The 25,883-nt window shown below is 36.4% G+C and overlaps 1 protein-coding gene across 2 annotated transcripts in view; it reads right to left on the reverse strand.

The window, feature by feature from the left end:
* Positions 1–1,466: 1,466 nt before the first annotated feature.
* The window catches only part of DPY19L1 (dpy-19 like C-mannosyltransferase 1), a 46,874-nt gene continuing 22,457 nt past the window's right edge, over positions 1,467–25,883 (reverse strand). The window contains exons 11-23 of one of the 2 annotated variants that reach the window (XM_058833187.1): positions 24,792–24,869; positions 23,101–23,187; positions 21,585–21,644; positions 19,050–19,130; positions 18,181–18,282; positions 17,407–17,478; positions 15,315–15,364; positions 14,667–14,691; positions 13,012–13,131; positions 6,521–6,695; positions 5,658–5,757; positions 4,084–4,209; positions 1,467–3,058 (exon numbers count right to left, since the gene is read on the reverse strand). In XM_058833187.1, coding sequence (XP_058689170.1) covers positions 2,902–3,058; positions 4,084–4,209; positions 5,658–5,757; positions 6,521–6,695; positions 13,012–13,131; positions 14,667–14,691; positions 15,315–15,364; positions 17,407–17,478; positions 18,181–18,282; positions 19,050–19,130; positions 21,585–21,644; positions 23,101–23,187; positions 24,792–24,869 — 1,233 coding nt within the window. In that variant the 3' untranslated portion in view covers positions 1,467–2,901. The remainder of the gene's footprint in view (positions 3,059–4,083; positions 4,210–5,657; positions 5,758–6,520; positions 6,696–13,011; positions 13,132–14,666; positions 14,692–15,314; positions 15,365–17,406; positions 17,479–18,180; positions 18,283–19,049; positions 19,131–21,584; positions 21,645–23,100; positions 23,188–24,791; positions 24,870–25,883) is intronic. The other variant, XM_058833188.1, reaches the window with a different exon arrangement.

The raw sequence follows: 25,883 nt of genomic DNA on the forward strand, positions 1-25,883 counted from the left end.
AGAATGAAGTGCAGGGCAGTACTGAATAGGACTGAGTGTCTTCATTTCACAAAGGTGCTTCATTTGGATTCCATACTTATTATTAAGTTTGCACAATTATCAGAAGTTTGATACCAAATTCTAATTGTGCCCATTGTACTGAAGAAATTTAATGCAAAGCAAGCAATATTTCAGATTCCAACAGACAAATCATGCAGATTGTCATAGTTTAACCTAAGCAAGCAGCCAAGCCCCACACAGGCACTTGCTCACTCTTCCACCAGCACGACAGGGGAGAGAATCAGGAGGGCAAAAGCCAGAAAATTCATGGGTTGAGATACAGACAGTTTAAGATAGAAAGCAAAAGCTGCACACACAAGCAAAAACCAAGGAATTAATTTAATACTTCCCATGGGCCCGCAAGTGTTCGGTGATCTCTGGAGAGAGCAGGGCCCCATCCCACACTGTGGTGAACTTGGGAATACAAACACCATCACTCCAAACATCCCTCCCTTCCTCCTCCCTCTCCCCACTTTATTACACACTAAGCATGATGTCAGATGGTCTGGAATGCCCCTTTGGTCAGTTTGGATCACCTGTCCCGGCTGTGTCTCCTCCCCACTTCCCACACACCCCCAAACTTCCTGGCCAGTGTGGCAGTACACCTTGGCTCTGCCAAAACACAGCCCAAAGCCAAAATCAGCACAATGATCCCGTATTATTAAAACGTAATGGAAACTGCCTTCACATATGGAAGTATTCCAGTCCCATGTCTAAATTACTTCAAGGCCTGCATGTATTAACATTATTGTGTTACACATTCCTCGATTAAGATCTTGCAAAGAGAAAAGCAACTTCAATGAGAGCTAAGAAGCCTCCAACTTGTGTTTTCTGGTTGAGGTTGCAGTGATAAGTGTAATGCTAACGAGGTGCTCCTATGTTAAATGTTGTGTTATTTTAACAAAAATTCTTTCCTTTGAAGCTGACATCAAATTACTAAGATGACAAATTCACAAGACACCTGATTCTAGAATTCACATACTTCTTCCTCACAATCATTACTAAATTTTATCACATCAATATCAAACAGATGAAAATACGTATTTGGGTTTCAGAGCAGTTCAAAGAGAGGGACAGCATAATATCCCTGGAGATGAAAATTTGCAGTGTCTGGCCATGTACTGAATAACAGTCACTTCCTCAACAAATGATGAACATTTTAAAATTAATTTTAAAGTACATCTTTGAACCTTACCTTTCTAATGTTTCTTTATTCCACCAGTCTTTTCACATATTCCTGCACTGATATTTTGAATAAAAAGGAAGCCAGAAAGAGGTGTGTGAGTTTGGTTTAATCATCTGCAGCCCTTCTGTGCATTTTTTTAGTTGAAAGTTCAGCTTCAATCGTATCTGCAGTGGTAACTGTGTTAAACTTCAGTTTAACAGACATGAGAGAAGTGTAACACCTACCAGAAACATGAGAACAATTTCCATCTTTCTCTTTTTTATTTAACCACATAAGTACATGTCAACAGTTGGCATAAACTTCATAAAAATACAGTACCTTTTTGTGCCGAAACACTAGTCACAATGTTTATATAAAGACTTTTTTCCTGCTTCCTTGAATTCAATTAACATTTTAAAAAGTGACTTCCCAAAAGCCCTTTTTTTTTTGAGTTTCCTTATAGAAATTTTTCCAAAATCTATTCTGTAAAAGTTAAAAAGCTAATGCATTTTCAGCCATTGTCCCTCACCCTCTCAATAAAACAGATCATAAAAAAATAAGACGTCTTAGAATACTGATCAGTTGTTATACTACTATTTTATCACAGGTTCCCATTTAATTGACACTGTTACAGGCGTGATGGATGATGCCCTGGAACATCCAGGATCACTAGATGCTATTCGGGCTAAAAAGACCAGTCATACCAATAGACCGATGTGAACAAAAAAAACTGAGTTGGAACAAATCCAAACCATGAATGATACACGGTGAAACATCAGACCTTAGAAGTCATATGATGCTGTAGAATCACAATTACTGTGATTGCTCTCAATGGCAACAAACATACAAAAATTCTACTGAGTCAGTTAAACGACTAAAGGGTGTCTTTGCACTGGGTATCTCGGAAAGTGAGATCTCTATTATCTAATTATAATACTGGTGTGACATCAAGATGACAGAAGAGCAGCAGAACCAGTTTAATAATGCTGGAGCTACTATACCCACACAACTGACTACACCCATAGCACAACTGGGATAAATTTCATTTTTCTTTAATGCTGATGAAAAAGTCCAGGCAGGATCTAATATATGGGGAAAGGAAAAAGGGCATTAAATTTTGAAAGTAATTTCTTATCAAGTTAGGCGCTGAAGGTCTAGTTAAGGCAGTGAAGGATTTATTTTAGTATCTTTCTAAGGCTATGACAGATTTTTTCCTGAATAAAGCATTTTCCCTTAAAAATTTAATGTATATTATGCCAGCTTATTCTGAATGCATATGAATGCTAAAAACCCTTGGACACTGAGAAGCTAAACTATTGCTTACTGCAAATATTACCCTTATTAGTCTTCTTTTTTAATATCAATAGGAATCCAATAACATGCACCAAGAAAAATGAAGTTTCAAGTCCACCTACGAACTTTTCCATAGCTACTTTTAGCTCTTTTTGGATCAGTGTTAAATAAAATGTGCAAACATATAATCATTTGCATAGCAAATCTCAAGGGACTGACCCTGAAATAGAAATCCAAACTGTTAGGTTTAAGATACTTCTATAATCAGAATTCACTTAAAATGGTAAAAAATAAAATACACATTTTTCCATTTTAAGTCTAGTAAAAAAGGTATTTCTGATTTAGAATTCTTACAGTTACTAGTTTAAAGATTTGAAAGACTGATGCTTCATTGCATTGAAATGTTATTCCTTTGGAATCTTCAAGACTCTGTAATTGCTATTTTCAAATACTGTGATGAAATATGGCCTGGAATCCTTGCTCATAAGGGTACATAAAGGAATTTTTCCTCTATTAGCAGGATCTTCGACATCCCAAATTTCAGGCATGCTGCAGCCAGGCCTGAAAAATAGGAATACAAAAAGAGAAATGAAGAAATACCATAAAAAACCCACAAAGCTTGCTTCACAGTGCCCGATGAATACTTGATTGTGTCATCTGTATTTTTTAAGTTTGTTCTTTATACTGGAAATATTACCAGATTACAAAATCAATAAATACAGTAGTAATTTAAAAATAGTATTGAGAATCTGTAAAATGCATCTGGCTTTTGTGGTTATGTAATTAATTAAGAATTAATTTGGAGGAGGAAGCACATAAAACAACACAAATTATGCAATACATTATACATTACCAGTGACCCTTAAATCTTCCTATAAAATGGAAGGTGGTATACATATTGCTAACATTTCAAAAGAAAATTCAGGAAATAAAACACCTTCAAAAAGTAGTAACTCCTTGCTTTTTATAAAAGATCACAGCCAACATCAATTCCCTGTACAGCTGCCTTTCAAAGTTATAATAACAGAATTTTCTAATTTTATGAAAGAGAATAGCAAAGAAATTAAAGAGATATATTTAATTTTATTCTAAATGAAAATAAAATAAAATTAAAATTGTGTTCTGGAGGCCAGAAAGAGACACCAAGGGGAGAGGAGGGGGAAGAAAAAGCATAGCTCTTTCTGAGGAACATCTTAAATGTGATAAAATTTTTAGTGAGTATTAGTGGTCATAACATTTTGGTGCTCTATCTTTTACTCTGCACCTTATTCATACTAGGCTTTCATTATACACATACATCTGTTCTTGCCATCAGAGAATAGTTACTTCTTTCCTTTGTAATGACTTCTTTGTTTTCCAGTGAAGTTTAAACCATACAACACAGCTTTCCAGGTTCACACAAAGAACACAGGGTTGCTAATGAGGGTAAAGTCAATTTTACCAACTACTATCTATAGATTCTGGACAAAAATGCATTTTGAACACTTTTAATAAAGCACAAATCAACATTTCAAAACTTGATAAGAATCTTAGACTACATATTTGAGGGGTGGATCATTCTTGTGAGAAAGAGGGAGATTACTTACTTTTTTCTGCTTACACACAATGACTCTTCAAGGATGTAGTAATTCACTCCTAGTTTTATTAAATCTCTTTTTACTTGGCTTGCAGGTTTTCGACTGTACATGGAATACACTATTTTAGTTCTGGCCCTTCAAAAAGAAAAATCTAAGGGTTAGCTGCAATAGAGCATGAAAATGTAAAGCTTTAACCTTAGACTGGAGAGGAAGGCTTTTTATTTCACAAGGTAACTATGCTAAACCAAGGTTTACATTAATAGTGCCACTTGCTTAAGTATCATTACGTCTTCACAAATATAATGATTCCAAGAACAAGTAATACAGCCCTTTGGTTTTTCTGCAGCAGGAGACAACTTTATAACAAGATCTATGGGTACTGTGAACTGAAAGTATAAAGATGTCAAAGCAATGCATTCACCATGTAATACTCAAGGCTAGAAACAACCTCACTTGGACTGGGTTGACCAGGAGGAATCAATCCTCTGTGAGTCTCTCCACAAAAGATCTCCGTCACCGTGTGTCACTGTGGTCACACTGCCCTTGCTGGGACATTTTGAAATGCAGAGCATTTTCAAAATATACCTGGAGTCTGCCTACAGCGATCAAGCAAAATCAGCCCTTGGACACCATGATCCTGTTTTGGAACCAGATGACCTTCAAGGTCCCTCAAAACCAGGCCAGTCCATACCACATCCACTAATATACTCTGCATGTGCAAAGCATGATGCCGTTAAAGCCTGTTCATTTTCTGATACTTAATAGGAGTGCTGCCTGTACCTTATTTTTCCCCAAACACCCTGTCCCTGATTTTGTAACTAGGACAGAATATTTCAGCTGAAAGGGACTACAGTGATCATCCAAGTCCCACTGTCCAATTCAGGGCTGACCAAAAGTTAAAGCCAGACAGTTAATGCCAGACAGAAAACTAAGGACATAAGGCATGTAGAATGAATTCTTGCCCTTTCTCTTTTAACCCCCTCTATCTTACTGCTTTCTTGTTGTGTTGGATTTAAGTAGTTTCACCAAATTAACAAAAAAAATGATGTGACACTATTAAATTTAGTAAAAAAAATTAATGACCTTTGCAGATAAATCAATTTAAATTTAGGAAAATATCCTGATTTTGAAAACAAGAAGAGTACAAATCTTAGTAATTCCACTACAAAATTTCAGCTTCAATAATTAACCCATTATCATAAAAAATGACAGCCAATCACAGAAGGATAACAGAAATAAATAGCTATCTTGGAAAAAAAATAAATATCTGTCTACAATATCAGGAGTAACTAGAATGAAGAAAGGATATAATTGTACAGATGAAATCCAATTCCATAATTTAATTCTGATTTTCTTGGATGTTAGTTTGAAGTCATATCTGTCCCTTGAGAGTATATACAGTCTGATGAAGACAAATCCTCAAGAAATAATGCATGTGTTTTCAATCTGACTGAAATAACAAATCCAAGTCTATGAGATTTTAACAAATTTTACAATATAACATGATGCCCTTCCTACTGTGTATTACAAACACTATGAGAATCAAGAGCAGATGCAACTAAAATCTCAATTGCAAAATTTACCTTAATCCTGCATCTTCATAGTGAGGATGATTTACAATAGGACGAAGTGTAGACAATTTAACACTTGCCATTGTAGGCATTGCTCCTGCAAAAACTGCATCTGAAATACACAATCAAAGGCATTTTTGAAATGAGGAATCAAACAGTTAGAGAAGCAATTCAAACGTCTGAACAGTAATCCTGTAGAAAAATCATGAAGTGGGTAGGCTACTCCTTTTTAAAAGGCTATATGTGACATCAACAGGAAATGCACAAAATCAGTTTTAGTTTGGGTTTTTTTTAACCTTGAATATAAGCTACTAGATAACTAAGCATCTAAAAGTGGAGATTTAAAGCTTTTTTTTTTTTTAATTAGTAGAGTAACATACTCATTATAACAACACACTTTTATTTGTCACTTCTTTCACCAGTGTTAAATGGGCAATAAAATTTCAGTCCACTACAGCTTTAACATAAAAATGTAGCTGAACATTGCTTCCAACCAGTTTTCTGACACATTTTAGGAAAAGGAGGGGTACAGCAAACAACACACTTAGGCATTTTTAATTCTCTTCTTGCAAAATGGTGATCATGGACCCACATAGAGGACCAGTGTAATTTAAGTAAAAATCTATCTTAATTTGACTTGGAAAAGATACTTTTGTTGAAAATACTCCACTAGTGGTTAGAACCTCCAGATCAGTAGCCTGGAATCTAACAAAGCCAGCTTTTGGTGCTTTTTTCCACTGGACCTAGCTTTTATGTGGACAAGCAGACATGCCAGAGCCACAGACAGTAGCAGTCACCTCTGCAGTCATTTGTGACAGGTTCCATGGTTTGACCTCACAATAAATGGGGACATCCCATATTAATGAATAGTTTACCTTGTCTGGTATTGACTTTTATCCACTCTAAAAGTTCTTCCTGTGGCAAATTGCTAAATTCTCCCATGATGTTCCACTGAGTTCGAAGGTTTGCAGATCCCTCTATTGTCATCAATGCTAAAATAGCAAAGACCAATGTTTTGGGCTGGATTTTATAGAAGAGCCATCCAAACAACTGAAATGCAAGAATCAGTTAATTCCTAGACAACAATTCTGTAACGTTGTATGCAGAACAATTTATTTTTATTTCTCTGTGAGGAACCTAACATATATATATATATTGCACTACGAAACATCTCTGCTATTTCTTCTCCACTAAACTTCAGACTATAATTCATAGTATTATAACATAGTTCAGAATAAAATATTATATACAATACATATTAAATTTCAGAATATAATTCCTAAGAATTATTCATGTTTAACAAATATTGCACATTACATTTGCAATTCTAAAGAAATAAAAAAAAAAGAAAAATATTAACATTAATACGAACTGTTAAAGCTAGAGCTCAAAAGTGAAAATCTGAAAATAAAGATTATTCAATAAAGCTAACTGGACTTTTACAGTATTTTTTCTCCCATTTACATCTAAAGTTTTTATCTGTAGTATACAGAGTAGAGATTGTACTGCAAACTCCTGAAACATATTAGAAAAACAGACTTGGAGGATAATAAGTTTAATACTGCTTTATATTCTACTCTTTCTTTTCTTGAACTGGCTCTTGCCTTGTTTCCTAAAGACAATTTGCTGGAGGCTCTAAGCAAATATTCATATATACATGAAAATGGGCAGTTAAAAAGTAGTACTAAATTTGCTGTGTTGAAGCTTAGTTTGAGCAGAAACACTTCATCTCATTCATTCCTGAACTAAAACTTAAGTAAGAAAGTACAAATTAAGTAATTTATAAGTAGAATATATATATATAAGAATACATAATAAAGCTATTTTTAATTAGAAGGCTTTACACTTCAAAAATATGAAACTACACTAAATAAATGCATTTCATTCATAGTACCATTACCTGTTGTTTTTTAAAAAAAAATTAAAGCATGAAACAATAAAATCAACTCTCTCAGCAGAAGCTCCCATTAGGCTGACTACACCAATGAGGTAGCGTGTGTTATCTTTCTTACCAACTAACCACAAACTACCTCAGATTATTATAATTCTCCAGCCACCTCTCCAAAAATACAGTGTACTCTAGTCTCATCCCTAAAGACTCACTAAACACTCTGAGAAGAACACCAATACTATCCAGGGAAAGTTAATATCCCACAGAGGCCTGACCACTGTGTGGATCTGGAAGGATGAAGAGAAATGAATTCATCTGTAGGCTTCTCTACATGAGCAAACCTCTTTTTCACCAACAGTTACAAAAATGTCACTTCATGGACATGTTAGAACTTTGACAGTTCCACAGCTTTTAAAATCAAAGAAAATTACATTACTGTCACGCTTTCATAAAACCTCATTGATGTTCAAAGTCTCTGAATTTAGCTCTATTTTGTTTACATAAAGAGCATAGAATAGTTGAATAAATGCAAAAGAAGCATTTCTTTCATCAGATGCTGTTACTTATGTGTTTTTATATCAGTTCAAGGTTTTAGGTTTGGTTTTTTTTTCCCAAATGAATTCTGTAAGTCTTTCTCCAGCTATTTTATTTTGTTTTCAAAATTTCCACTCAGGATAACAAGAAAACAAAGAGGAATGTGTGACTGTAAATGATCAAAAAGTCTGAACAGAAACAACAGTGGATATAAGAAACCTGAAGCACAAACAGTAAACTAAACAACAAAAATGAACTGATCCATAATGTAATTACTCCTCTTTGTTCAACTTAAGAGAACTAAAGTTTCCAATCACAGGTTTCTAACACTTAAAATACAGTTGTACAGAACAAAGGAGTTACTCCCTTTGCAAAGATGCAGACACTTTATATTTTTATTTCATTAAAAAAATCCTTTCTTGAAAATATATTGTGAAGTGAATTACTTTCCAGTGAAAATCAACATTAGGTCTCTTCTTTTCATCAGAAAGGATTCCAGACAATGAAAATATTCTTTATTAGTAAAAGAACATTATCGTTTTTATTGCCCATCAGCTGCCACAAGCTGCTGGTAATGAAAAAATGAAAAGTGCAGGGATTCATGCAATGAGCTGAAAGAACACAACATACAAAATATCTTTTCCATGTGCAAATAATAATTTTTAACCTCCAAATAAACTAGAGATTTAACCAAAAACCAAAACCAAATTGTCACTTATTAACTAATATTCCATTCAAACACCTAAAATTTTATCCAATGATAAAGTGTACCAAGTGTTAATCAATACTTTGGTCACAAGTCCCATCTTCCCCTTCTCATCTTCTTCCATCCAAGAAATTCTGGATCAGTATTGCACATACAGTCAGATTTTTTTAGCCTCAAAAAACTACTCCTCAGCAGCCAGTAGGATAGAAAAAACACACTGAAAACCACTTGATATTTTCCTGACCCTACCAAAACAAAAAAATCAACCAAAACAAGAACCAAAACAAAAGGTTTTCTTATTGCTTGCTTAAGTCTTAGAAGTGATCTGCTCAGTAGTGGCTCAGTAGCCTTATGGGCCACCCTATCGTGCCATATTGGATTGGCACAGCCTGGTCTTGGGTAGCAGGGGGCCACAAAGACGGCTCTTGGAGCTGCTGGAAGCTTCCCACCATGTCTGGCAGAACCAATGGCTGATGGCTCTGAAGATGGACATGCTGCTGGCCAAAACTGGGCCAATGAGAGAGGCTGGTAATGCCTCTGGGATGGCATATTTAAGAAGAAAATCAAAACAAAAGCCATGGGTTTTGCTTCTAGTCAAAGAAGGGGTGAGAACATGTGAGGGAAACCACATGGCAAGACCAAGGCCAGTAGAGAAGGAGGGGCAGGAGATGCTCCAGGTGCCACAGCTGAGATTCCTCTGCAGGCTGTGGTGATGACCATGGTGCAGCAGCTGTGCCCCTGCAGCCCATGGGGATCCACGGGGCATGCAGAGTTACATCACCTGCAGCCCCTGGGGGAGGTGCCCACACTGGAGTGGGTGGGTGCCTGGAGGAGGCTGTGATCCAGTGGGAGACCCGGTAGAGAGAGGGCCTTGCTTCCAGGCTGGAGCAGCCTGTCCTTGGAGAACTGGACCCTGTGGGAAGAGACCCATGCTGCAGCAGTTCGGGGAGGACTGTGTGCCCCTGGGACTGACACTGCAGCAGGTGCAGTTTGGCTGCTGCTCATGAGAGTGGATCCACACCGGGGCAGTTCATGGAGAACTGTCCCTGTGGGAGGGACCCATGGTGCAGCAGGGGAAGGACTCCTCTCCCCGAGCAGCGGAAGAAAAATCTTGGTGATGAACTGACCAAAATCCCCATGCCCTGTCTCCCTGCACTGCTGGTGGGAAAGAGGAAGGGGCTGGGGGGGAAAAGGTGTTTTAAGGGCTTATTTTACTTCTCATTATCCTCCCCTGATTCCGTTAGTAATAAATTTCACTTCATAACTAAAGTTGAACCTTGAAATATTTTGCCCATTAAGTATTTCTCCCAGTCCTTGTGTCACTCATGAATCTTTTGTTAACTTTTTTTCCTTTTCCCCCCTTTGCCTAGCTGAGACAGGGGAGGGTGAGCAAGAGACTCTTGTGGGTGCCTGGCTTTGGTCCAGTGTCCAACCACAACACATGCTGAAGCCATGCTGTATTACTTGGAAGATTATCAGCCTTTCCCTACTAAAGCAAGCACACATCTGTCAGACTAGAAAAAAATCCAGCTTGTCTTCTATGGGTATCAATCAGCACCAACCTAGGGAACACACAGAACAGGCAAAAAAACCTTCACTAATAACAGGACAAGAAAATCGATTTTATTTTCAATTACACTGCTCCCCTTAAAGTTGGGCTCACTTAAACACTTTTCCTAAGGCCCAAGCCAGGGCCAGGATATTCCCAGGCTGTATTATATATGGCTGCTGGTCATTTATCCCCTTCTGCACAAAACAAATGTCTGACCTACAGCAATCTAAAGCCCTTCCCTAGCACTCATGACCTATTTCTTTCAAGCCAACTATGCCTCCATGATGCTGCAATGAACAAAGGAATTGTTGGGAGTCATCTGGTCCAACAGGGGCAGCTCCCAGAACAGGTTATCATCTGCAATTACAGCTCCCTTGGAAGCTTGCTCTCACTCTACAGTAGGAACAACCAAAGGGCCAAAATACACTTGGAAGCAGCAGAGAAAAAAATATTGACAAAATACTCTGAACCTATCCTCCCTTCCAGTATTTACACACTTATGACACATGGCTTCCTCTAAGATCCAACACACAACAATTATGAAAAGCACCAGCATTCACTAACTGGCCTGATGACCTCAGCTGCAGTACTAAAATCCCAGAACAATCCAGGAAGAACTACTGAAATCCTATTACTGAGGTGCTTTAAAAAAATAAAATTGCCATGCAGCTAAAAAAAAACAGTACAGATTTTACAGTGGCACAAAATATATAAATACTTTTCATTCTGAACTTCACTACAAACTACTACTACTACCACCACCACAACCAACAGGGCAGAAAAGCCCATCAAGAAACTCAGCTAAAAACAGAACTAAGAACAAATCAACTTTGGACAGCATTAATTGAAATTGTAATTGTTATCTAGAAATTGCATGTAAAAAGAACATTTTTTCATTTTGTTTCTCTGACTTTTGAAAAGCAGCTTCATTTCAAATTACTCAAACACCTTACGAAAGTTCACTTAGAAAAATAACCAGTGCAACTGCTATTGTTTGAACAACTAGACCACCTAAGAGGATGCCAGCATTTCAAGAAAACTAAGAGCTGCAAAACTGAACACCTGTGAATCTTCCAGAATAGCAAGCATATAAATTCCTAAGTCCCAATACTCAATTACAAGGTGGCTAAAGAAAGAGGTTTTGACAATTTCTTAACATTGTATATTTTAACTGTAGAGATTCATTTGATGTTTGCAAACAGTCAGCACTTTTATCCATGCCAAGTACATCAGGCATCAAGAAAGGGATGAGCACAACATTTAAGCAGACTGATACTATGTAACCTGTCCAGTGTTATAAAGCACTGCCCTTCTCTACAGATCATTTAGGAAGCAGTTCAGTTTTCTGGAAAACAATTATTTGTTCAGCTGGCCTAACACGAGATAGCTTTCTTCCCTTTGCATAAATCTGTCTCATTCACTCATCTTCCAGTTGTTTGACACAGGTATCAGCCGTTCACAGACAGGAACTGCCTTCACTGCACCATTCTAATTCCCCTTTAGACGCTTTCTACAAAATCACAGTGCAGGTGACAGGAACCTCTGAAGATCCAGCCCTGCTGCTTTGGCATGGTCACCCAGAGACAAGTGCCCCACGTCCACGTCCAGTCAGCTTCTGAATACCTCCAAGGATGGACTCTCCACCACCTCCCTAGGCAACCTGTGCTAGTACTTACCACCCTCACAGTGAAAGTTTACACGTGTTCAGAGGGAACTGCCTGCATTTCAGCATGTGCCTATCGCCTCTGGTCCCATCACCGGGCACCATGTGAAAGACTCTGCCGGTCCTCCCAGTTTTGTACCATCAGCAAACTTGCTGTGGCTACACTCTGCCCCACCATTCAGTCCATTAACGAAGACACTGAACAGTCTTGGACACAGCACTGGCCCCTCAGGTTTCTGGCCTTCCACCAGACTTGGCACCACTGATCACCCCTCTCTGGGCCCAGCTGTTCAGACAGTTTTCAATGTACCTCCCTGCCTGCTTCCCACACTATTTAGTAAGCAAGGACTACTTACCCTACTTTTGCTGAGTTTTCAAAGCTTCTAGAACAGCTATTTAAATAGAGATTTAATCATGTTCACTTCTCAAAAACACAGATAATGAGACATGGAAAGCTTATTCTAAGACCTTTCATATCTGGAGGAAATCTAGTAACATTTGATCTCATACATTATTTTGAAGTAGAAAGATTAAATCTGAGTTAGGCATATGAGTTTTGATTTTTAAGACTGAAATGTTTTCAACATGCAAGACTTCAAACGAGACTTCTGGAAAGAATTAATAGACAAGAAATATGCAAGGCAATAAGCTCTGAAGAGCTGTGAAAACAATGTAAACAAAGACAAACACTGGATAAAATTAATAGTCAATAAAAACTTGCAGCGGCATAGAGGTGTGCAAACACAGTAAAACCCACGATATGTCTCCCTGTGCTCAAGCTTGATACACAGCATGTTAACTCGTGTAATAATGCAGTTGGACAAGTTGCATAAAGCAAGTCTTTAGCTTTATTTGGGAAGAGAGGAGAATGGAACCATTTTTTGACAGGCAATATAATCTGGTTTATTTTTATCTGGTACTCTCAGATTCAGCAATTACACACAGAGAAATCTGCTTTAGGACAAATATCTGTGTAATAATCTAAGTACTGAGATAGCTATAGGATAAAAGAGACCTTACCTGTTTTGAACACACCAAGGAAGCCATAATACACAGATGTGGTGTTAAAAACAGCTTTAGTCTCATGATTAAAATTGCTAGGACACTGTATGCCAACAGCTGCAATGCATGGAATACCAGCTGAAAAGAAAAAAAGAAACCACAAGACACAGAAGCAAATCTGCATACTTTTCATTTCTGCCTTAAACACACAACTTCATTTTCAGTATAGCTTAAAGTCTGTCTGAAAGAGTCCAAGTCAAAGTAAAGATATTCATATTTCAGATGATAATAATGATTTTCTGTTATCTTTTACCTAGAGTGCATGTAGTATGCTAAGGAATGCAATAACAGGAAGGAGAAACATTATCAATAAAAGAAAAAGAAGCTAGAGAAGCAGCCAGCTATTTGAAAAATCCTTAGACATTAACAGACAATTATATATGTAAAAATTTCTTGTATAACTTCTTTATAGAGGTTAAGAGACCCTGCTTTTTAGTACCCATAATACCCAAGTATGGAGTAAGAGAAGCAAGTAAGATCATCCTTGATAATCACACAATCAGAGGCAGCTTGTTTTAGTATTCTAAAAAGCATCAGATATGTCACTCACTACTAACATTAATCTATGTTACTTGTCAAAGTGCTGTTCTAAATCAGAGCCATTTTGCAATCAGTGCTTTTATGTGATTATCATAGAATCATTTAAGTTTGAAAAATATCTCTAAGATCAAGTTCATTCATTAATCTAACACTGCCAAGTCCACTGCTAAACCATGACGTCAGTGCCACACCTACGTATCTTCAAATGCCCTCAGGGATGGTGACTCAACTCCTTCCCTGAGCAGTCCATCCCACTGCTTGACAATACTTTTGGGTATTTTTCCTAATAGCCAATCTAAACTTCTTCTAAGGCAACTTGAGGTTAAACCATGACAGGCATCTACCGACTCTCTGGGCCACCTGATCCCAGTATTTCTCCACTCTCATTGTAGAAAGATTTCTTCCTTATAGTTAGCCTGAATCTACACAATTTTAAGTCATTATCCCTTGGCCTATTGAAGTAGTCCTCGTCTTTCTTATAGGTTCCCTTTAAGCAACGAAAGGCCCCAGTAAAGTCTCCCCATAGCCTTCTCTTCTGCAGGCTGAACAACCCCAATTCTCCCACCCTGTCTTCACAGGAGAGGTGTTCTATCCCTCTGTTTTCATGGACCTGCTCTAACAGGTCCATGCTCTTCCTGTGCCGAGGGCTCCAGAGGGGGATACACTACGTTAGTTAGCAGTTTCACTCAAAAGAACCGTGTGTGTACTACAACATTCATTATGGCATATCTCAAAACAGAGTTTGAACATTATCCCTCATGGAAACCCCAGTAAAGGAACCAATCTCCTTCTCAGCCTCCATGTGGAAAATGGAAGGTCCAGTCTAATTTCAGTGTCTTTTGGAACAGCTACAGTAAAAGCCCAAGATCCTTCTCTTGCACAGTCACCCTCATTAGCCAGACTATGCCTTTGTTCAACATTTCAGATTTATTCTGGTGACATACCAAAGAGGAGGGAAATAACGATGCAAATACTTAGGTTCAAATATCAGCATCAGCCCACTGCAACCTGCCTTTCAATACTGAGTATTTGCATTAACATAGGAATGAAATTGTGCAGAAAAAGAATCTTACCTCACCATGGTTAAAACGTTCGTCTCTGAAAAAAATAACAACCCAAAACCCACCATTATTTATGTACTACAGAGGCACTGGTTTTATTTTAATATCATCTCTAATGGCATTAGATAATGCAACTAATCCAGTAAGCATGAATTAAGAATTTTTTTTCCCTTCTATGCAAGATTTGAAATAAATTGCAAATCATAACTGTTTTCCTCAATCCCTGTATCTATTTGGAAATCTTGAGTATTGATTTTAGCAGGTTTTTAAAATTACTTCCATGAGATGAAACTCAGGTATCTTTACAACCTGGAAAAAAATAATGGGGAAAAAGAATTTGCATTCACTATTTATAGTAAAAAGCAAAAAAGGCATATAAATGCTGATTTAGGAACAGAGAAGAAAAGCAAATAATTAAATATAAAATCTAGGTATAAATGGGTTAAGGTGTCTAAAACAGGTTTAGCAGACAACCTTAGTCTTAGCTATAATATAAAAATACGATTTGTAATACATCCATTCAGTTACTGAACTGCACATAACTAACCTTTCGAAAAGGACTTACATAATGCAGAATTCTGAATTACGTAGCATACAGCAAAGCAAATGAACTTCCAGCAGAAAATTCAGTTTTACATTAAAAATGAAGACAACACTTACTTTTCATATCGTCCTGTGTGAGATAAGGACCACAGAATATATTTAATTGCCTGAAGAAAACAAGAGACCACAAAAAGTATGAACATTCTTTCAAAAACATTTTGAGGCATTTTCAACATTTGCTAAATTAAACTACACCTGGGTAATCTCTTTTTGAGATAATGCTAAGATAAAAGACATGCAATGTTTTAGCTAAAACTTCTTTTAGAGCATGTTTAATTAGCCAGGCAGTTAGCAGTTATCCCATCTGTTCCTGTGCAAACTGTAAGTTCTTTTTACACAAATTAAACATAATCAAATTTACAAAAACAGTTATAAACTCCAGTTTTAGTATTTATCAGCTACATATCAGAATTTTTTTTGGTGCTTAACATCAAATCAAGTTTTATCACTGACTTAGGGCTGGACCTTTGTAAAAATCTTTGTAAAGAGAATACAGAATTTTAAATACATGTTTTTCAAAACCTGTGTTTGTTCTGACTGTACTGGGTTTACATGCCAAGGTTTCAGTAGCAGGGGCATTGCAGGGGTGACTTCTGTAGGAAGAGACATGGGGCTGCCCCCATGTCAGAGAGAGCCAGTTCCAGACAGCTTCAAACCAGACCTACCACTGGCCAAAGCTGAACTCATCAGCAACACTGGTGAGACCCCTATTGATAACATGTTTACAAAAAGGTAACTGCAGCACGTTTAAGAGAGAGCAGTAAGAAAATTGGGAGTGAAATGACCCTGAAGTGACCGAGGTCAGTGAAGGAGCACAAGGAGGTGCTCCATGAGAACCATGAGATTGCAGCTTTTAGAGAACACCACAGTGATCTAAGTTTATTTTTTTCCCCTGGAGGCCCATGAAGGGTTACGGTGGAACAGACAGAAATTCACCTGAGACCTGTGCAGGACCCCATGCAAGAGCAGGTGCAGATACCTTGAAGAATGCTGCAATCCAAAGAGAGCCCACAAAGGAAAAAGTTCCTGGCAGGAACTGCAGCTTGGGGACAAGAGCCTGCAAAGGAGCAGGTTTTCTGGCAGGAGCTTCAACATGTGGGAGACTCATGCTGGAGCAGCCTGTTTCTGAAGAACCGTACCCCATGGAAAGGACCTATGCTGACCCAATTTTTGAAACAACTGCAGCCTATGGAAGGGACCTGTTGAGCCTGGGGACAAGGAGAAAATGGTACTAGTTTTGGTTTTGCTTCTTGCAATCCTACTCTATTTTTACTGCTCAAAAAATTGAATTCATGTTCCTCAGTTCAAGTCTGTTTTGCTCATGACAGTGAATCAGAGTGAGACCCTAGTACTTTCCTTGACCCATGAGATTTTTCTACTCTTCTTTCCCTACCCTCAATATGATGGGGAATGTCAGCATGGCTTGGCAGGCACCTGGCAGTCAGCAAAGGTTAACTCATCACATCAATTTCTTCCCATCTGTAAGAGACAGTCCAAAGTTTCCTTCATCTGCCCCAAGACTATCTCATGAACAGAGACTAAGACCCTGAAGCCCCCAGGGGACTTTGTGCAGGGGTTCTGGCCTGGTTGAGGTGGATGCTTGCCAAGTGATTGTTTGAAGGTGTGCTTGACCTGACAGCTGCTTCCCAGAGCAACGGGTCACACCACAATAGTCTGTAAATCTCCCCACCTTTTTTCCAACTGCCCCTTGCTTTGAAACAGACTATAAAAGTGACTTTTCCAAGTTACTTTCTGAGAGAGATCTCCCCGTGGAAGAAGACACTGGCGACCCCATCTCGTCTGTTGGTAGCTATAACTCCCCCTTTTTCTCTCTTTACTTTGCCTCTTTATTCCTCTCCCTCTCTCCCTCTTTTTCTCTCCCTCTCCTCTATCACATAACCCATGCTGTTTGCACTAAAATAAAGACACATTATTGCTGTTGTGATTTAAACTGAAATCCCTTGGTGTCCTTATTGCACTCTGAGATCAAATGAACCTCCCACAACTCCTGCTTGTGCTGGCAGATCGTGACACCATGACAGATAGATTAGATAGATAGACAGACAGACAGACAGATAGATAGCAATCCCTTCAAAAAAACTGAAATGTAAGTTCAAGATAAAGGTGACTCACTAAATCAATCACTTACCCTTTTGATGATTACTCCAAAAACCACCAGAACAACTGGTAATAGCAGAGTCTTTGTGTATCTTACTGGAGTCTAAAATGGAAATCAAGTTCATTAATTGCTTTCCTTCATCTGTAATTATTTCAATCACCATTTTAACAAAATTAATATAAGGAGATCTTCCTGGATTAAAATGTAAATGTAAACTCTACCAAGGAACCATACTAAAGACATAATACTAAGGTCATAAGTAAATAATTTCCCATTCTTTGGCATGCCATCCAAAGATGAGAAATGGATTGTATCTCATTTGAATCTGAGTACTATGGGTTGACTAACCTATGAACACTCTAAATGCATATCTAGGCACCGACAAATTTTAAAAGGCTGTTAATGCCACATTATGAAGCTTCAATGCTATTCTGTAGTCTAAGCCTATCACATAAGGCCCTTGTAGCTCTCAGTACATTTTCCATATTCTCAAAGCCATGTACTGAGAGCCCCATAAAATCTTGTTTACAGTACTGTAACCTTTCGTTTATTCCTGAGGAAGCACTACTTTTATTCAAGCAAGCACATTTCTTAGATCTAAAATCAACCCTGCTTCAGTTTAAGTTCATTTAAAGGCAATAAACCAAATTAAATTTAGCTTTAGTTCATTAATTTCTCTTTCCACAAGTATGCACTTGAACTTATGATGGCAGGAGGAGGTGTGGTTCTCAAATGTTTTAAGTAACAAATAAAGATAAAATAAGAAGTTTCCTCTTCCAAAATCACATATTTTGACAAAATTACCTCTTTTTCCATGAAGTCGAACTCAGCAGCGCAGGTATACATTAATGTATCAAAATCCTTGTAGCCAATAAATTTAGATTTCAATATATTTCCTATATGAGCCTGGTGGAATATACAGGAGAGAGATACCAAACTGTAGCAAGCAAAATCTGTCCCATTTTCAACAGCAAAGTAGTATAAATATGAGAAATTATATGGTATTGAGAAATATTTTTAATTAGAAGTTTGTACCACTTACAATATTGTTACAAGAGCACCAAAAATCTTCCAGTGTATTATATAATATCTTTGAGTCTAACACATATTGTACAGTGTTAAAAAAAAAAGCAGAAAAGAGCAGAATACAGGGCATTACCATTGTGATCATATTCAACAAGAGTATAGTTTTGCATAGTCATATTTTAAGACATGACCTTCCTATCTTTCACCCCTTGATACACATCTGCAGACAGGTTTTTAATGATAAAGAGGCTGACATACAGCAAAGGCTGTACTTGTTACGACAAGCATTTCAAAACTGTCCTGAAAATTAGTCTCAGAGAAGAATAAACTGACAAACTGAGTAAATAAAGGTGTCAGCTGATGATACCCAAGACAAACAAAGCCTTATAAATCCACATTTAAAAACAAACACAGAGCGTTCACTAAGACAAAAGTAAAGATATTTGTGTTTTCATAAATTTTGGTAATAGCATCTCAAAGTGATAATATATAATGAAAGAAAAAGCAAATATACAATCTCTCTCCCACTTCTGCAGAACAAATTCTGGAAATTCAGGAAACCGTATCAGTAAAACATCAAAATCAAATATTAAGAATGATAAAATTTTTGAAAGAAACCAACTAGATACTCTCATGAGAGAACTTACATCATCAGCTATTCCGAACACAAGGGAAGTCAGGTATTTCAAGGTGACTGTCCCAAATAACCAGGCAAACCCTTCAATGACCTTGAAAAATATATTTAGAATGGAATTAATATATCTTGACCTTTTACAATTTCTTTTTCTTTTTTTAAAGGCTTCTTAAATTTAGCTACTACTTACAAACTCTCCTATGTTATAGCTGAAATAATTTTGTGCAACTGATTTACACTACAGCTGTACCACTGCATACAACATTGTAGCAGAGGTGGTACCAAAGTTAATTAAAAAGGAGCAGCCTCACTCTCTTTTCCATCTGTTTTGCACAAATCAGTGTGTAGGGATTGGTTTTGGATAAGACCTGCTCCATATTATCAGGTTGTGCCAGCCTGGTAATTCAGATCTTTGGAGGAATTCACTGATTTATAGCACCATCTCAAGATGGTCTGAGATTAGAAGCTGATGGAAATATAAACAAAGTATGTACAGTTACTGCTTTTAGTTATGTATCAAGTTCATTCCTGTACCAGGAAGGTTAAATTCTTGGCAGTGTAGCTTAATCTAGCTAATTCTTTATAAAACTGATCAACTGAATAGGACAACCTGTCTCAGTATCTTGTATTTGGGACTCACAGCAGACGCTTTTAAAGAGAATGCAACAAAAAACTGATCTTTGCCCTAATGTAACCAAGGCTTTCATGTGAAGAAGGGCTGCATTCAATCGTCTCATTTCATGGCTGCTAAGAAACCTAAATACCTAGAAGGTATCTATCCTAATCCTTTACTGAATGCCTCTGGGACTTTTCTTCTGCAGTGATTTTCTTATTCCTTATAAATTTATTGCTTCTAGCGTAACAGGCACTAAAAAACTATAATTATATTCTACTTTTATTCACTGGCTTTGTCATATTTACCTTTATTTTACAAGATGTAGAATTCTAACATATTTTAAAATCTCAGCTGTTTGGTGAATCTACATTAATAATTATCTTCATACTCTACTTAATGGTAGTAGACTTTGGGAGAAGGCATTCTAGTTTTTAAATTTTTTTTTTAGGTAAAACACCATGACTGAGATTACATGCAGTATTTACAATGTTACATATGAATTTACAAAATAATAAAATAAAAAAAATTCTGCTCTCTCTACAGGTCCTTCTCTGTGATTTCCATCAAGTATCTTCTATTTGGTGCCTGCTCAGTAATGAATTGGTGTGTTCAGAGAACTTTGAGTAAGAATACTGAGATTTCTCTGCTGAATGTAAATGCAAACTCCACCTTTATTTGGGAACAATTATTTTATACACACTTTTAGGGTCATGGTGGACTTTTGAAAACTCACCATTTAATCCTGCCCTTTTTTCTGACCTTCTAACATTCATATCTTATCTCATGGAGTTTAATTTCTTTTATAGCTCCAGTTAGACAGCTTCTCCAAAAAGTTCCTGAAATTTATGTACATTACATTCACCCACACACCCTTATCTCCATCTTTCACAGAAGTCAAACACTTTTGCAAGGCATGACTTCCTTCCACAAAGGCTGCATGAGATGTCTCTCATTATGCTGCACATACATAGAGCTTAACACCTTCCTCGTCGTATCAAGTTTTTATTGATTTATTTTTATTTTTTACAAAACCCAGATTTTTTAGTTTGCTGTTCCACAATGGATCTCCATTTCAGAAAACTGACATGAAATCTGCCTACACTCTCATTTTCCCTGGTACTACAGCCAGGCATGTATACATGCACTGCAATTTGCTATAAATACTTTAATTCCTTCCTATTCTAATTCCTTTATAATAACTATATAAATTTCATCCAGTTTTGCTAACAGCTTACCCTTCACTTAATACGAATGCCTGTCTTAAGTCAAGCATAGTCTTGGTATGCTCCCATTTCAGGTGTTTTTCCATGTTAGCATTATATCTTAAGCAGCAAGTCGCTTCTCATGTCTTCTACAGTGTTACATTTTATTCATAATAGTTTTGGAAACGTTCTCCCTGTTTGGACATGACTTCTACTACCCTCCAACTCACATACACACCTCACAGTGTTTTTACTCTGGCTTGATTCCTTATGCCTAATTTTAAGATGTTTGCTGCTGTCATAAAAATATCCTTTAAAAATAATATAGATATCCACGTTTTAGTGAGTATCTAATGCAGTATCTTAATCTCCATTTCTGCAGGCACTGTAGACTTTCACTTGCTTTTTCTAAATTGACCTTTACTTTAAAAGGATTTCCATACAGATCTTAGGTTTTTGTAAACATGTTGGCAATTTAAAATTAAACGTGTTGCCATTTAAAGCCTATTTCAGCTTTCTGATATAAATGTCTGTTAATGCTGTCTTTATTTCTTCGGGAATTCAAGACTAATTGCTGGGAACATTGACAATTTATTACAGATAGTAGTTCAGCTACATTCCTTGATCTTCAGTTACTAGAAATGAAACTAGAAGTCGTTTCTGTATTTGACAAAAACAAAAAAAAGGTCACAGTTTTTCTCTGTAATTCAAAATACACAAAATTCCTTACCCATACATAGAATTCTCTTTTGCGCCTTTTCAAGACTTTTGGACTCCATTCAAGAATTCCCTAATAAAAAAAAAGTAATGCACATTTTCAGGCAATGTAATAACAAGCTATTCCAGTACCCTGAATGAGAGGTTTTTCCTTTTGGTAAGCCTATTGCATCATATATTTATTTATTAAAAAATCTTCCATAATCAATACAACCTGAGATATCAATATATTTCACCCAGTACTAGCAAAACTTGCCAACATAAAAACTCTTACTGCAGTTTGAGTACAATTAATGGAAGACTACTTTTCTCCTGAATGAGTAAGGAGATTCTGTATTATTCGGTTCTAAGCCTCTTTAAATTAAAACCAATGCGAAACTGTGAATGACAAGAGACTGAAGCAATAAATAAATCACTGGCAGTATACTACAAACAATTTTCACATAAGGCAACAGAACACAGAGAGCAGTAGGAGTCACTCCTTTCTGTTTCACAGTATGTTCATTTTACGACATAAGGAAGACCCATTTTAGGCTAATTTGATGAACAATGTAATTAAAAGCTTCCAGAAATCCAAGTCCATATGTGAGACTGAGGCCAGTATAAGCATCCAAATAACACACAAACAACAAATACGATTTTCAAAGCAGAACACAGGTTTTCCGAGCAAGGAACTCTACAGGTTGAGAACTCAACTCAACACTTAATACATAATTACAAAACCTGCTGCAAGAAACTAGAATAGATTCATAACAAGCAAACTATACTACAGCAAATATGCAGCCGTGGCAGTTTACTGTTAGCATAAGTGAGAAATTGCCACATTCTTCCTGATTGACAAAATAAAAACAAACAGACAAAAAGAATCAGAAATTAAGATGATTTCAAGTAAGCTAAACAGGATCTGTTCACAACACTACCTCCTATTTATAACATACATAAATCCTTTATGAGGAACTATACAAAACTGAAAGAGGTTGTGGGGTTTTTTCCAATTTAAAGAAAAATTAAGATAATGAATGGTGAGATGATGAATCCTCAGTGAATAATTTCGTGAACACAGTGGTATGATGCAGCAGTTTCAAACAGTCTTAAACCACGTTATATATGGTTTAGTCATTTGTTCTACACTAGAGGATTTATTATCAATAAGAAGCATTTAAATGAAGCTCCTCCTTGCTCATGTTCTTGTTTTACGGTCACTCTGGTCAAAACTACATACATGGTAAATTTTACATTTTTATAAAAAGAGAACTATAAAAGTAGAAGAGCTGAGTCTTAACTGAATTTGTTTTACAAAGAGGTTTTGGTATAAATCCATGATTTCTTGAATAAGTATTTACCCTTTCACCAGATATCTTTATGGTTTAATTCTGCTTCTCATGTGAAAGGTTTCTCATCTGTCTGGTAATGCAGCAGTTTTCACATCAATGTTTATCTATACATCAATGATATTTTACATCAATAAATATATAACACTACAGCACTGCAGTCTTAGCACAGCACATGATTCTTCTTAAGCAGCTTACCGAGATAACTACTAAAGATGCAGCATAATATGATGTCAGTAACATTGAGTTACCGAACATCAGAATAAAACACACCAGAAGAGATACCTGAAAGAAGAAAATAAAAATGATTCAATTTAAAACCAGGAAAGTTAAGGATTACCTAATGTGTTAACAGCTTTAAATTTAAAAACACCTACTTTACAGCAAAGTGCAAGCCTGTTACTCACACTTGCATATTTGTTCTCAAAATACTGATTGTAAGGGCTTAATGACAGCAGATAGCCAAGTGTAGATTATTGTCTCAATTTATTTATTAAAAGTATGTAAGAACAAAGCCTGGTCAAAAGATGAATTTATGTAACACAACAGCTACATTTCTGAAGTTATTTCTAACATATTAATTTTTTTCTAAATTACTGCATGAGTTCTCTCCATCCTGCTTGCTACCTTTTAGAACTCTGGACAAACAAAAATGAATAGAATGTTTTATGTCTTCTTTCTTCCTAACTGACAAACATGTATTTAAAATACCATCATCAAAGTCAAAGAAAGAGAACTATGACAATTTGATCATATGCACCTAATTATATGAGCTTGAAAGTCAAGGCTGAAATGCAACTTTTATCCACCATCCTGATCTACTGTGCTCTCTTTTTTAACAGAAAGCAATCTGAATTATATTTTCCACCTTGAAGGGCAAAAATCAATAAGCAAGCTCTGTCTTCTATTATACACAGAAATAAGGAAAAATAACATAGTAATTTGCAGACTTTTCTACTCCCCTCTTCACATAGTTAAGACTTTCATTTTCCACAGAATGAGGAAGGTAGGAGGGAGGCAAAAATTGGAAACACCACAATAGAGACTGGCAGTTTACCCAGACTCACTAAGCTGTCTCTGTAATATAACATGACTGTTTATCTATCTGAAAATAGGCTATTTATGGCACTTCAGCACTTAAATTATGATACAGCTATTGACATAAGCCAGAAAGCTTAAGTGTGTCATCCTGCTTCTGTCAAAAAACTACTAAATAAATCTGCTTATTCTGTCCCTGCTTCATGCAACTAATGAGTAGCACAGAACTTACCACTACCTTTAGTTTATCATTTACAGTATTTCAAAAAAATAATTGAAAACATATGAAATATAATTTGGTTTCTTTTCTGGGGAAATATTCCCTTTTTGCCCACTGAGTTAGCATAGCCAACTTTAGCAAAAAAAAAAAAAAAAAAAAAAGTCAACACCATCACATTTCTTAGAACAACTTGTCTACTTCTTCCTTTATATTTAAAACTGTAATCTCACTTCAAAAACAAAACTTGATTATTATCTCAATTAAAAAAATTAAAATCAGGTATTATGCAGAAACTTACACATCTTTTACTTATCATTTCCTTTCTTTTCTTGACTTTCTCACCCAGATTTGAAAAAAAAAAAAAAAGAAAAAATGGTTTTCAACTTAACAGTTTATTTTCTTGTCCTCCTTTCTAAGTATCTCCCCAAACAGTTAAACCATGAGATCTTTGCATGGTCAAGACTAAAGCAGTTTTCAAAACCCAATTTTAGTTCAAATCCAGACCCCTCCCTCCCTTATCACTGCATGTTTTCAACCTTTGCACAACTAAGGAAAACACTTCAGACAAATGGTCTCTTTTCATGCTTTGACCTGTTTGAGGGGACTTAAGTTTTTTTTTAAAAAGCATTACCATATGAGCAGATAGTATCTTCTGTAATTTGCTGGAGTCAATATAACCCATAATACACACCGCAAATAATGAAGCTATCTAAAATCAAAAGTGAAAGGGAAGTTAAAACAATTTGCACTTGTGTACTCCTTCATGCATAAGAAAAGATTATTCAAACAATCATTAACTTTTATTGCTACTTTTTGCTAAGTACTTAGGCGTTTCATAATTATTTCTTTCAAAAATCCTGTTCTGGTGCCCTAAATGAGAATTATCAAATATAGTTAAATATTTAAGAAATAAGTATTCAACTTTATAAGAACGCAAGTCACCAAAATACAGCACTAACACACTACCTTTTGTCTTTTAACTTAAAACAAAATTAAAAAAAAAAAAACCAAACACAACAAATTGCAAACCAAACAAACAGAAACCCAAACAAAGTAAATCAAACCAAATTAACCAAACAAAACAAAAATGGAAAAAAAACCCAAACCAACCAAAACACCCAAAATGTATCAGTCAAAACCACAAAATAATTAATCATTAATTTTAAGTTTTCAGCAAAATATGGAAATAGCCACAATTTGCTGCTGAGGAAAATAAGACTTATTGATTAGACACAGCTTCTTAAAAGTCACATGGGAAATTAATGAAATTATGAAATTAACCTGAATTTTCAAATTTCAGGCTCAGCATTTCACACAGGTTACAGTGACAAGTTTCTCTCAATATTTTACAGAATTTATTGATTTTCCCTTACGCAGATAGAAAACTTGCAGACTGCAGCTTATATTGTTTAAAGCTATCAACTCAAACCAGGCAACATCTGCTTCAAGTAAGGCAGAGAAGTGAAAAGGTCTGGAGACACAGATGAATTTCAGTCAAATGGCTACATTTCAACCACTTCAAACACTAAGGAAGTTGCTGTGTGACTTACTGTGTGACAGTATCCTACTGTTCCAATCAGCATTCACTAGATTTCAATGCTAACTACAGCTACCTCAACTATCCAAAATCTCAGACTACAGCACTACTCACAGACTCATCAAAATTATATAGGAAATCATGCAAAATCATGCCAGATATTACATGCCATGCAAACACTGGTAC

The sequence above is a fragment of the Poecile atricapillus genome, chromosome 2, assembly GCF_030490865.1.
Source record: "Poecile atricapillus isolate bPoeAtr1 chromosome 2, bPoeAtr1.hap1, whole genome shotgun sequence".
Lineage (NCBI taxonomy): Eukaryota > Metazoa > Chordata > Aves > Passeriformes > Paridae > Poecile > Poecile atricapillus.